General features: G+C 54.2%; 2 protein-coding genes across 10 annotated transcripts; both read right to left on the bottom strand.

The window, feature by feature from the left end:
- Window positions 1–100: 100 nt before the first annotated feature.
- On the bottom strand, window positions 101–5,492 carry LOC148317919 (antigen peptide transporter 2-like). Of its 5 annotated transcripts, none has more exons than XM_088283730.1 (11): window positions 5,278–5,492; window positions 4,492–4,974; window positions 4,127–4,241; window positions 3,920–4,050; window positions 3,589–3,794; window positions 3,081–3,488; window positions 1,997–2,188; window positions 1,761–1,934; window positions 1,467–1,626; window positions 1,260–1,396; window positions 101–723 (listed from the first exon to the last, which is right to left on the bottom strand). In XM_088283730.1, exons 2-11 carry the CDS (start codon window positions 4,964–4,966, stop codon window positions 529–531), a joined length of 2,193 nt encoding a protein of 730 aa, XP_088139856.1. In that variant the 5' UTR covers window positions 4,967–4,974; window positions 5,278–5,492; the 3' UTR covers window positions 101–528. The 5 variants fall into 5 exon arrangements, 4 of the variants coding, with proteins under 4 accessions (XP_088139856.1, XP_088139855.1, XP_088139854.1 ...); XM_088283729.1 differs by lacking the exon at window positions 5,278–5,492 and having other exon boundaries at window positions 3,081–3,209; window positions 3,291–3,488; window positions 4,492–5,259; XM_088283728.1 differs by lacking the exon at window positions 5,278–5,492 and having other exon boundaries at window positions 4,492–5,259.
- A 490-nt stretch (window positions 5,493–5,982) lies between these two features.
- slc16a5a (solute carrier family 16 member 5a) lies at window positions 5,983–10,379 on the bottom strand. Of its 5 annotated transcripts, none has more exons than XM_088285375.1 (6): window positions 10,269–10,379; window positions 8,495–8,851; window positions 8,260–8,403; window positions 7,873–8,179; window positions 6,719–7,218; window positions 5,983–6,255 (listed from the first exon to the last, which is right to left on the bottom strand). In XM_088285375.1, exons 2-6 carry the CDS (start codon window positions 8,769–8,771, stop codon window positions 6,065–6,067), a joined length of 1,419 nt encoding a protein of 472 aa, XP_088141501.1. In that variant the 5' UTR covers window positions 8,772–8,851; window positions 10,269–10,379; the 3' UTR covers window positions 5,983–6,064. The 5 variants fall into 5 exon arrangements, with proteins under 5 accessions (XP_088141501.1, XP_088141503.1, XP_088141500.1 ...); XM_088285377.1 differs by having other exon boundaries at window positions 8,495–8,833; window positions 10,269–10,367; XM_088285374.1 differs by lacking the exon at window positions 10,269–10,379 and adding an exon at window positions 9,447–9,575.
- Between the last annotated feature and the right edge of the window lie 345 nt (window positions 10,380–10,724).

Below are 10,724 nucleotides of genomic sequence, written 5' to 3'. Positions count from 1 at the left end.
ATTTTGGGCGGGCTTCTTTTCAAAATGTTGACTCGGACTCGATCATTGATGACATTTACACCATCATTGTTCATCTCCGACACTCAATAGACTAAATTGCTTCACTGGATTTTTTTACTCATGGAACATATCGGTGACATAATCAGTAGCACTTGGTTAAAATGCGTTAAATTGATGTCTTTTCCAAATTAATAGAAAAAGGCGCGACACACAACAGGTGGCCATTAGCGGTCACGCCCTTGAGTGGTTTAGATCCTATTTGTCGGACACCTTTTTTGTGTTCGCCTGGATTGCTCGGAGTCCCGCTCTGCTCCGTTGTCGTATGGTGTTCCACAAGGTTCAATTCGGGGGCCTCTGCTGTTTTCATTGTTTCGGCTCCCTTTGAATTCCAGAAAAGAAGAGACTGGCATCCCAACGCTCACAGTTCAGAGGTCGTTGATTGGCCAGTCAAAATTGTTGACAGGTGCAAAAGGACGTTTGTGCACATGATTGGCCGGCTGGGATCGGTTCCAGCACAGACGCGACTGGTCACAGTTGATGATTGAAGAGCTGCTCCCTGACTTGTCGGTAGCGCCCCCCTTTGGCCATCAGCTGCGCGTGCGTCCCCTCCTCCTTGACGACGCCGTCCTCCATGAAGACGACGCGGTCGGCTCGCTCCACGCTGTCCAGATGGTGCGCCACCATCAGGACCGTGCACCCGCTAGCGACCACCTCCTCCAGGGCCTGGCGGGCAAGAATTAAAAACAAAACAAAAAAATTAAAATCAATCTTGCATTACACACGTATTTTAAAAAAAAGAAAAGAAAACTCAATGTGATTCAAAAATGAACATTTTTGAAAAATAAAAAACAACAAAACTAACAAGCCTGCTCGAAAGCTCGCAAACTGAATTGAAAAAAAAAAAAAGTCAAAGCTAAAGAAAAAAGCGACGCATGACAAAATCGTCACGTGACCTTGAGTCCTGAAAAATGACTCGAAACGCGACGTTGTCGTTGTCAGAGTCGAGTTGAGCAGTGAACGCCATCTCAGGGGCGGCCATTTTGTCACTTCTGTTGACTGCAAATGACATGGCAGTTGCTCGGGTAACGACCAATCACGGCTCAAGCGAAGCTTGATTGGTCGTTATTAGAATTATTCCGCAAAATGGCGGGGCTAAATGGAATTTCTGTGGGTGACCTCCCCTTTAATTCACGTGTCCTAGTTGAGTAACTTTGTCGTCATGTGTTCGGTTGCGTGTCGTGCGTTGCGGCGCCACTGACGGCGTGCTGCGCGTGGACGTCCATCTGGCTGGTGGCCTCGTCCAGGAGGAGGACCCGAGGTTGGCGCACGAGCGCCCGCAGCAGCGCCACGCTCTGTTTGTCGCCCTCCGACAGATGCGCGCCGCCCTCGCCCACGTCTGCGCGCCGCAAGGACAGCGAGTGAGTGACCGCGCTTTCGGACGGCTGCCTCAAGGGGGCGTGGCCTACCTGCGTCGTCGGCGGCCTCCAGCTTGGCGAGCAGCCGGTCGGCTTTGATCTTGGCGGCGACCTTGCGCACCCGCCGGAAGTCGCAGGCCTCCAGGCCGTACGCCACGTTGTAACGCAGAGAGCCGCGCAGAACGACCGGATTCTGGGGAACCGAAACCACCTGCGGAACGGGCGCGTACGTTACACCGGCGCCCCCATCTGGAATGCATTTGCGGCGAAGGCAGCGAGACTTTCGAGTGCTCATTCGACGACGTTGCTTGTTGCGCATCGTTTGTTTCGTGGAGGCGACGTCACCTTGCGATGCAGGTAGGCGTCGCGATACGCGTGCAGCGGCTCGCCGTCCAGCAGGATCCGCCCCCGCTGAGGCTCATAAAGTCGCTTGAGGAGTCCCACGCAGGACGTCTTGCCGCTCCCCGACGGGCCCACCAGCGCCGTCACCTTTCCCGCCTCCAGCGCCATGGACACGTCCTGAGCGCCCACGGCGGTGAGTCGGCGCCGCTAACACGCTCGGCGGGCCGTCCGGGGCTTACCTTGAGCGCCGGTTTGTCCCGTGACGCCGACGGGTAGCCAAAGGTGACATTTTGGAAAACGATGTGGCCCCGCAGCGCGTCGGGCGCCAGGCGGCCGTCCGCTCGGCGTTTCGGACGGCGGTCCAGGTAGCCGAAGACTTTGGAGATGATGCTCATCGTGGCCAGCGTGTCGCCGCAGCACACAAAGATTTCCTGGGGGGGCGAGTGGACACTTTGAACGTTTCACGGAATACATTCAAGCCACATTTTTCGTGGGGGACACGCCTCCCTCGTCAGCTTTTGACATTCAAGCCTTCAAAAAGAAACACATTTTAGAGTTCTTTCCTTCTACTGTTTGTGTTCACACCCGCAACTCAAGCATGATCTGCCTTGTTTTCACCCCCCCCCCTCCCAAAAAAAAAAAAAAGCTGAACGTGCTCGCCTGCGCTGCGTGCGTGCACAGCGCAGCAACTCGTGTTCATCTCGAGCAGTGGCGCCCGAGCTCGACCTCCCGAGGTCGACCCGAGAAGCACGGCGAGCGACAGTCTTTTCTTTTCTTCCATTAACCCCGCCCCCTTTTTGGTCAACCAAAGCTGCTGTGCAATGTTGGGAGGGCCACAATGAAAACAAAACAATTTCAACGAGCAGACGAATTGAGGGCAGCACGATGGCCTCACAGTGAGAGACGGCATCGGTCGTGGGTTCGATCCCGGCTCCGGCCATCCCGTGCGGAGTTTGCATGTTCTCCCCGTGCTTGCGTGGCTTTCCTCCGGGTGCTCCGGTTTCCTCCCACATTCCAAAAACATGCATGGCAGGCAGATTGAACACTCGAAATTGCCCCTCGGTATGCGTGTGAGTGCGGATGGTCGTTCGTCGACGTGTGCCCTGCGATTGGCTGGCAACCAGTTCAGGGTGTGACCCCGCCTCCTGCCCAAAGATAGCTGGGCTAGGCTCCAGCACCCCCACGACCCGCGTGAGGACAAGCGCTACAGATGATGGATGGAAGGAGACACGAATTGAAGCGCCGGACATCCCGAAGCGCGGGACACAGACGACGTCATTTGGTGATCAAGTTCATGACGAATGACGGCTTGACGTCACCCACCTTGAGGTTGTGCGACATGGGCTTACGGAACAAGAAGAAGGTCAGGAGGGTCCCGACGCTCAACCGGCCGGCAAACACCAGCGAGGCGGCCGCCAGCAGCATCGCCGTCTTGGTGAGCAAACTGCCCAGCTGACAGACGGAAAGAAGACAATTAGCAAAACCGGCGGACCGGTGGCCGGACCGTGTCGGCGCGGGCGGGGGCGGTCTCACCCGCCGCAGCAGGGTGAAGAAGGCTTTGTTTCGTGCGGCTCGCGTGCTGATGTCTTGGAGGCGTCGGAGTTCTCCGTGGAATCTTTGGGCCTCGTCCGATTGGCCGCGGAAGCTTCGGACGGTGCGAATTCCGCCCAGCGACTGATGACAGAGCTCTTGGAGGCGAGCCAGGCTGTCCTGCTTCTGCTGCTTCAATTCCTGTCGGGGTCGACCTCATCAATCACGCGTCATCGCCGTGCCGCCTCCTTGGCGACCTAGCAGACTCGCACGGAACCGAGTTCCCGGGATGCGAGCTGACCTTGTGGCAATGCACTTGTCGTCTCTGCAGCGCGGCCATGACGGGGATCTCCACGCACGCCAGCGCCGTCAGCGGACGCGACAGGTACAACATGGCGGCCAGCATCAGGACGGTTTTGACCGAGCTGCGCAGAACGGCGTTGGCGTTCAGCGCCACCGTCAGGCCCATCTGGTGCACGTCCGAGTGCAGGCGGGAACAAAGGCTTCCTGTCGTGCGGCACACAGACGTTCAACTTTTGCTGCCAACAAACGTGCACTCGCGATTCGAATGGCGGAACATGAGCGAGGTGGCCGGATGAAAACGAGGCCCGCGCGATCCACCGCGAGCTCACCCGTGTGGTTCTCCTGGAAGAAGAGCACTTCCTGGGATAGCAGCGTGCGAAACAGCGCCACCCTCAGGCGCTTGTTGAGGCGAGCGTGCGTCATCCGGAAGGACGCCGTCCGCAGGCCCGAGAAAACGCAGCTGTGGGCGACCGGAACATTCCGTAAGCGCGACTTGTTGCTGAACGGGCACGTTCGCTGCCGCGCGTCGGCGCTACCTGGCCGCAGCCAAGCCCGCCAGCGTTCCCAGCGCGCTGGAGAAGCCGGAGTCGAGCGTTCTGCCTCGGAGCGCGTCCGTCACCGTGCCCTGCAAGAGCGGGACCGACGTGTCGCCTGCCCGCAGAGCACAAAAACAAACAACGTCCGCTCCACAAACATGTTGGGGGACGTATTCTTAAAGCCAAACTGGTCGTCGAATCGCGGACCTCGAGGACCACGCCTGAGGTCCCCTGCAGTACGTGGAGGTCGCCGTTTGGATGCAAATCCAATTAAAATCTAAATTGATGGCATTTGCGATACATGAAAATAGTTCACAAAAAGAAAAGTGAGGGAAGGTCAAAAAAGGTCACCCGTCATGACTTACAGGCCACGGTGAGGATGCTGAAGCTGCAACCGGCAGTGAGCACGACAAAGTCGGGTCTGACGTACTGAAGCAGCCTGGCGAGTAGGCGGCGAGAGTCCGGTGCCGGCTCGCGCGCTCGCGCTGACCCGTCACCACCGCTGAAGCCCGCTTCCCAAAAGAGGCAACTCAGCGCCGAGCACAGCGCCACCTGCAGGAGAGCGCCCGTCCCGGGAGGGGCGACAGACTCCGCCCCCAGCACACACACCGGCAAGAGGACGAGTAGGGAGGCCAGCCTGCGCAGCACCACCTGCTGCTTCTCGGAGGCCCAGACGCGCGTCGAGACGTCAAGGAACGCCCACTTGAGCGCCGCGATGACCCACCTCGTCCACGTGGTGGCGCTGCGGCAGCCGACCAGCAGCAGGCCGCTGTGCAAGGTCCACGTCATTGCCGCGTCCAAAAGCAGCAGCAGGAAACCCAAAAGCACAACGGAAGCCATCGCGCAGCCTGCAAGATTCATGAAAATGTTTTTAAGTCTAAAGGAAAAACGTGCGTAAAAAACTGTTGAGCAATAAATTTTGTTTTTTTCCTCCAATCTCGTTCTACACGCGCACACGCGTATGTCAATAAAGGGCATTCTGATTCTGAAGTGAAGCGGAGAAAAGAACAAACTCGGAAATCGCAATTCGGGGTTTAAAAAAAAACAAACAAAAAAACTCAAGTTGAAAACAGCCTTAGCGATGACATGGAACATATCAAACTAATCGTCACGTCGCGTGCGAAATGCCACAAAACAAGTTTGAGACTCACCTTCCACACAGAACGACAAACGTCGAGCTCCTTCTCCGTTCGAGTTACTTTCACTTTCACTTTCACCCAGAAAGACCTTTACTCTACATTCCCTTTTTTCGGTTTTTTGTCATTAGCAAACATTTGCCAAATTTGTTTCAATCATAAATATTCGGATTATTTTACGTCTAATTTGAAACGTCACGGAAAACGAAGTCATCGGACGGAAGTCGGGAAAAAAACTGCTGCCGGACGTTGAAAAATAAATAGTTGGTGGCCGGAAGTGGTTGCTTGACTGATTAAAAACAAGAGGTGATAATAATAATAATAATTACCTCCTTATTTAACCGAGAAATATTTCAAGTCGCTAATGTGCGAATACGTGTGAATGACGTCATCGAATAGCGGACTTCTTAAATGTACAATCGACGACATATTGGGAGAAAATACTGTAAATGAAACCTAAAAATGATTTATTGACATGACATGGATCCTTATAACATTAAAACAAACTGATAATCTAGCAGTTTTTGGCTTCTCATATCATTCACGTGATGAAAGATTATAAAGTACTAACATAAAATAACTAACGCTAAGAGGAGTGTTATAATATGCAAATGATAGAAAGAAACAATTGTATTGTAAAATCCTAAAATTAAAACAGCAAGATAAAGGATCATTTTAAAATCATATTCAAGTAATGAGACCAAAATAAGATCATGAAAATTAGGAATCTCAGCTTTCCATCAAAGAGCAGCTGCATTTTTATTTTTCGTTCGTTTCCGAGTGAAATAATCACGTGGCTGTTTCACAAGCACAAATCAGTTTGTTTTGTCGGTATCACAGCGCCACATGACGGCCCGCTTCTCCTTTCACCCGCACGCTCGGCGGCATCCATCCACCAAAAGGCGGCGAGCAGGAAGACGGCGGCTGAGGCCACCACGGCGCTGCAGGCCACGAAGACGTAGAAGTAGTGCCCGGTCAAGTCCACCAGGATTCCTGCGGGCAGGACACAATCATCTGGCCAACAGGCCGGGTATGACCTTTAACCCCTCCGTGCCCAGGTTTAACAATTCAGGCGCCGTCCTCGACGTCATGGCATCGCTACGACTGAAAGCAGTTTGACAATTCCTGCCACAGTTCACGCTGTCCTCGGAATCAAGACAATTCGGTGCTACAACTAATGTTGAATCCCACGACGGTACGCCGTCGGACAACTGCCAACTAGCTGCACGCTTCCATGTTCCTAGCGAGGAAGTTGAAAATGTGTACTACCAGTGAACCATGACCTCTCACGTTACAGCACGACAAACAACGCCATGCGTGTCATGTGACGTGAGCCTTGATGTGAATCGTGAGCTGTCAGGTGTCATCATCGGAAATGTGGCGCGTGACTTACGGCATGCGTCGCGAGATGTCATGCGGGAACTCGCCGGCACCGAATCTGCGGCGTCCTGCTTACCGGCCAGCGGCGGTCCGACCAGCAGCGTGACGCTCTCCATGACGGCGAGCAGGCCGAGCGCCGAGGCGAAGCGACTCATCTCCACCGCATCCATGAGGACGGTGTACATGAGCGAGCCCACCACGCTCATGGACAGCCCGTAGAGCAGCACGTAGCTCAGCAGCACCGGGAACGTCGGCCCCAAGCAGCACACGGCGTTGCTCAGCCCGTTGACCAGAAGCCCGCCGGAGAACACGTACACGTGGCGGCCCCGGAACCACGGCAGGCTGAAGACGGCGCCGACGGGCGGGCGCACCGCGATGTTGACCACGCCCAGGACGGAGAGGAGGGAAGCCGCCCGGCCCGCCTCCATGCCGTTGGCGGTGGCGTAGGGCACCAGGTAGATCAGCGGCACCACGAAGCCCAACATGGTCCACGTGATGGCCACGGCGTACACGCAAAAGCGCCGGTTGTGCAGCAGCTGGTCCAGGGCCAGGTGTTTGCTCACAGAAGCCAGAATCCTGATGCAGACAAGGGGGGGGGGGTCATGGGATTAGTCAGTTTGCAAGCCACAAGGGAGGGCTCTTTTTTCGAGAGACAACGTGTGTGGAAATGCTAGTCGTATCCCGGAGAGGCCGACTGCGCCGCTTTGCCAATTTGAGGGGCCGGTTGGGGGTGCCGTGAGCAAGACGGTCTGTGTCGTCTCAACAATGTCGAGCAAAGTGTAGCGTGCTGCTTTTATGAATGAAACAAACCAAAGGTTTCCGTGTTCTAAAAAAAAAAAAGAAAAAGAAAGAACATCGCACGTCCTACGATGTGACTATTGCGCATGCGCACCTCGCAATCGCAATGTTCAAACGGCATATCGTGCAGGCCTAGCATCCACTGTACCGGTCAGCAGAAAAGAGACGCAAGTCTCAATGCAAGTGTGCCGTTAATGAAAATCGAGTCCAACTCTTAAAAAAATGATTCTCAAGCAAGTCTTCTGTGGCAAGAACGGAGCATTTCCACAGGAGAATTTGTGGCTTTCAAAGGCAAAGCAGGACTGACGAGCGACCAATGGCGATGTGGAAACGGCCGCCACCGGCTCCGGTTAGCGGGTGCCTGTTAACTGGCCGATAGACGGTTGGCGTGTCGGGCGCCCCGGGCGTCAGACGTGAGCGATGAACGCTCACCTCGGCATGTCGTCGCGCGCCGACCCAGCCGGCGGCTCGCGCTTGACCGCAGTTGGCGTCGTCGGCATCTGCTCCGGAGGCCGCATGACGGCGCCGCACACGCAGCAATTGAGCAGGACGCCGCCCAAAACCAGGAAGCTTCCCCTCCAGCCCAGCTCACCGTGCAGGAAGTTGGCCAGCGCCGGAAGTGCGCACAAACCCAGCGCCGTACCCGTGGATGAGACGGCGTTGGCGAAAGCGCGGCGCCGCATGAAGTACTGACCCAGGATTGTCACGGTCGGCTGGAAGCTCAAGCAGAAACCCAAACCTAGAAGCGCACGCAAAGGGAAAAATATGCCCGGGCCGGATTCAAACTCGCCAATACGCAAAAGTTCAGCCGACGCTCACCGGTGACGACGCCGGCCGTGATGTAGAGCTGGCCGATGGAGCGCGTGAAGGAGCTGGCGGCCATCCCCAGTCCGCTCAGGACTCCGCCCAACATGACGGTCGCTCGACAACCATGTCGCTCCACCAGCACGCTGCACACGGGGCCTGAAAGCAAACCAACAAGAAAACGTGAAATTTCTCGTCATTCGACTTCATCGACATGGTAACATCGGGTACATGGACTGGTTTTGGCGACCTCCCGCGTGGAGCACGGCCGTCATGATGGAGGGCACCCAGGAAGTTTGGCTGTTGGAAGCGCGAAAGTCCTTCTGCAGGTCGCTGTAGAAAATGCCCACGCAGGACGGGAAGGCCAGCGTCAGCGCCAGGACCAGCACGGTGGCTGCCAGAACCACCCATCCCCAGCCGCCGTCCGGGGGCTCTGTCCCCGCCGGTCGACTTTCGTCGTCCCGCCCGTCTGCTGTGACCTCGAGTGAATGTTGGCAGTCGGCGTGTCTGTTTCCCCCGCTGGTCATTGTGCGCTAGGGGGCGCCGGCGAGGTTCCGGTCACTCTCACCGCCTCTGCTGGTCATGGCACCTTCAGGCGGGAACAAAACTACAACACAAGTCGATATCACCGACCCACAACAGCAGCTACTGTACAACGCTGGTACGGTATATTTGATATATTGTGGTATTAGATTTGTTGCTTTAATTTTTTTGCAGTCAAAAAACAAAACAACAACAAAAAAAACATTTCAGCAGGGCAATGGAGTCACTTTTTATATTAACAGCAACAGTTTTCCAAAATAACCATTTTGATTGGCCCAACTTTAACATTAGTTCTTCATTTATTTTTCCCTTTAATGCTTTTTTTATTTTTTGTTTTTCTTCGACAACTATACTTGTCATCGCTTTTCACCAACACGAACCGTCTCTGTCGTAACACAATGACGATGTGTTCGTTTTTGTTTTTTTTTTGCTAACGAAATTGGAGCGACATTCTGACGTCACCGGGCACCGAATACTATTCCCGCTTTTTCGCGCGCAATTTGACCACAAAGAAAATTTGGGGATTTTCCCGGGCGTGCTCGTGACGACGCTGATGACGTCATGCGCTTTGCCCGAAAGTGACTTCAACGTCAAAAACTATGAGAAGCGACTGGCGAATTTCGACGAGCGGGAAGTAGACAAAGTCAAGGAGAGATCACCTTTCTCAAACGCCCACTTGTGCCCCAATCCTCCGTCGAGGCTGCAAGTGTTTACAGCAGGGGTGTCAAACTCCAGTCCTGGAGGGCCGCTTTCCTGCATGCTTTCAATCTCTCCCAGCTGCAACCCACCTGATTCAAATGAGCAGGATACTTATCAGGCTTCTTCAGAGCTTGCTGATGAGCTGATCATTTGAATCAGGTGGGTTGCAGCCGGGAGAGATTGAAAGCATGCAGGAAAGCGGCCCTCCAGGACTGGATCTTGACACCCCTGGTTTACAGTGTCCCAATTCTCCAGTGTTTCGTTGTCCCCGCCCCTTATACTCCCCGAAGCACTTTACCCAGAATTCATTGTGGATTTAAACAAAACAGCGGGACAGGAATTCCTGGCCTTTGCCGAAAAAATCAATCTATTACATACTTTATTATGTGCATATATGTAATTGCAATCAATGTTTTGGATTTACCATTTTTTTTTTCCATCTACGTATTTTGTCCTAGCGTAGTCGCCGTACTTAGCGACCATTCTACGCATGCATCGAGCAGTGTCCGCAAATTTCGCAACTAATGGTGCTGCAGCCGCAATCAACCGGAAGCCCGAGGCTTTACTCTACTGTAGTTTTAATATTTTTTTAAGCCGCAAAACATCCAGTGCCGCCATGTTTAAAAGCGCAGTCCAATAAAGTGGCTCGAATCGATGACGTCACCATTTTCGTTCGCCTGTAATTGTAGCCCGCGCTCTCGAACACCAAGTGTACATCCAAAACGTGTACACTTCAACGAGGCCCGAAGAGTGGAGTTGACTTTTACGATTGGGACACTCACTTCTTTTCGTCTCGGGTCTTCCTCGGTCGGCGTCGCGGAGCCAAAAGACGAGCCAACAAGGGTGGACAGCTGTGGTGGTGGTGGTGGTGTGTGTGTGTGGGGGGGGGGGGGTGCGTGTGTGAGAGGGGGGGTTTGACGTGATAGGCAGGCATGCGCCTGGGGGGCGAGGGTGGGGCACCCGTAGAACCGAACCCCTGCCCATTCACATGTAGGTCAACGTGCACGGCCCAAAACACCACGACGCAAGTGACGTTTTTCACGCGCCGAAAATCTTTTTTTTTTACTCTGTAGCGATTTAGGAGCTTTTTTGGGGATGAGATTTACGACAAATTGGCACGCCTTTTGGAGGTCGCCCTGTTTTTTTATTCCGTCTCAGTTGGTTACGTCACAGCAGGCAAGCTAGCGTTGGACTATTGCTTGTTTGTGAAGAAAAATAGTTACAAAAATAAAATGCTG

The sequence above is a fragment of the Idiotropiscis lumnitzeri genome, chromosome 20 (assembly GCF_059441095.1).
Source record: "Idiotropiscis lumnitzeri isolate Australia: NSW breed Sydney's pygmy pipehorse chromosome 20, RoL_Ilum_1.0, whole genome shotgun sequence".
NCBI classification, from domain to species: domain Eukaryota; kingdom Metazoa; phylum Chordata; class Actinopteri; order Syngnathiformes; family Syngnathidae; genus Idiotropiscis; species Idiotropiscis lumnitzeri.
Note: the sequence above shows the minus strand (reverse complement) of the source record. Positions and strands in the feature narration are given on the sequence as shown.

Coding starts and splice junctions, on each gene's coding strand:
- LOC148317919 (XM_088283728.1), bottom strand. CDS start 5,221: ATGTTCCATGTCATCGCTAAGGCTGTTTTCAACTTGAGTTTTTTTGTT. Junction 1,935..1,996: donor GGGACAAACCGGCGCTCAAG/GTAAGCCCCGGA, acceptor GTGGGCGCTCAG/GACGTGTCCATGGCGCTGGA. Junction 724..1,259: donor ACGTCCACGCGCAGCACGCC/GTCAGTGGCGCC, acceptor CTTGCCCGCCAG/GCCCTGGAGGAGGTGGTCGC.
- slc16a5a (XM_088285375.1), bottom strand. CDS start 8,771: ATGACCAGCGGGGGAAACAGACACGCCGACTGCCAACATTCACTCGAG. Junction 8,180..8,259: donor CACGGCCGGCGTCGTCACCG/GTGAGCGTCGGC, acceptor GTGCGCTTCTAG/GTTTGGGTTTCTGCTTGAGC. Junction 7,219..7,872: donor GCGCGCGACGACATGCCGAG/GTGAGCGTTCAT, acceptor TGTCTGCATCAG/GATTCTGGCTTCTGTGAGCA.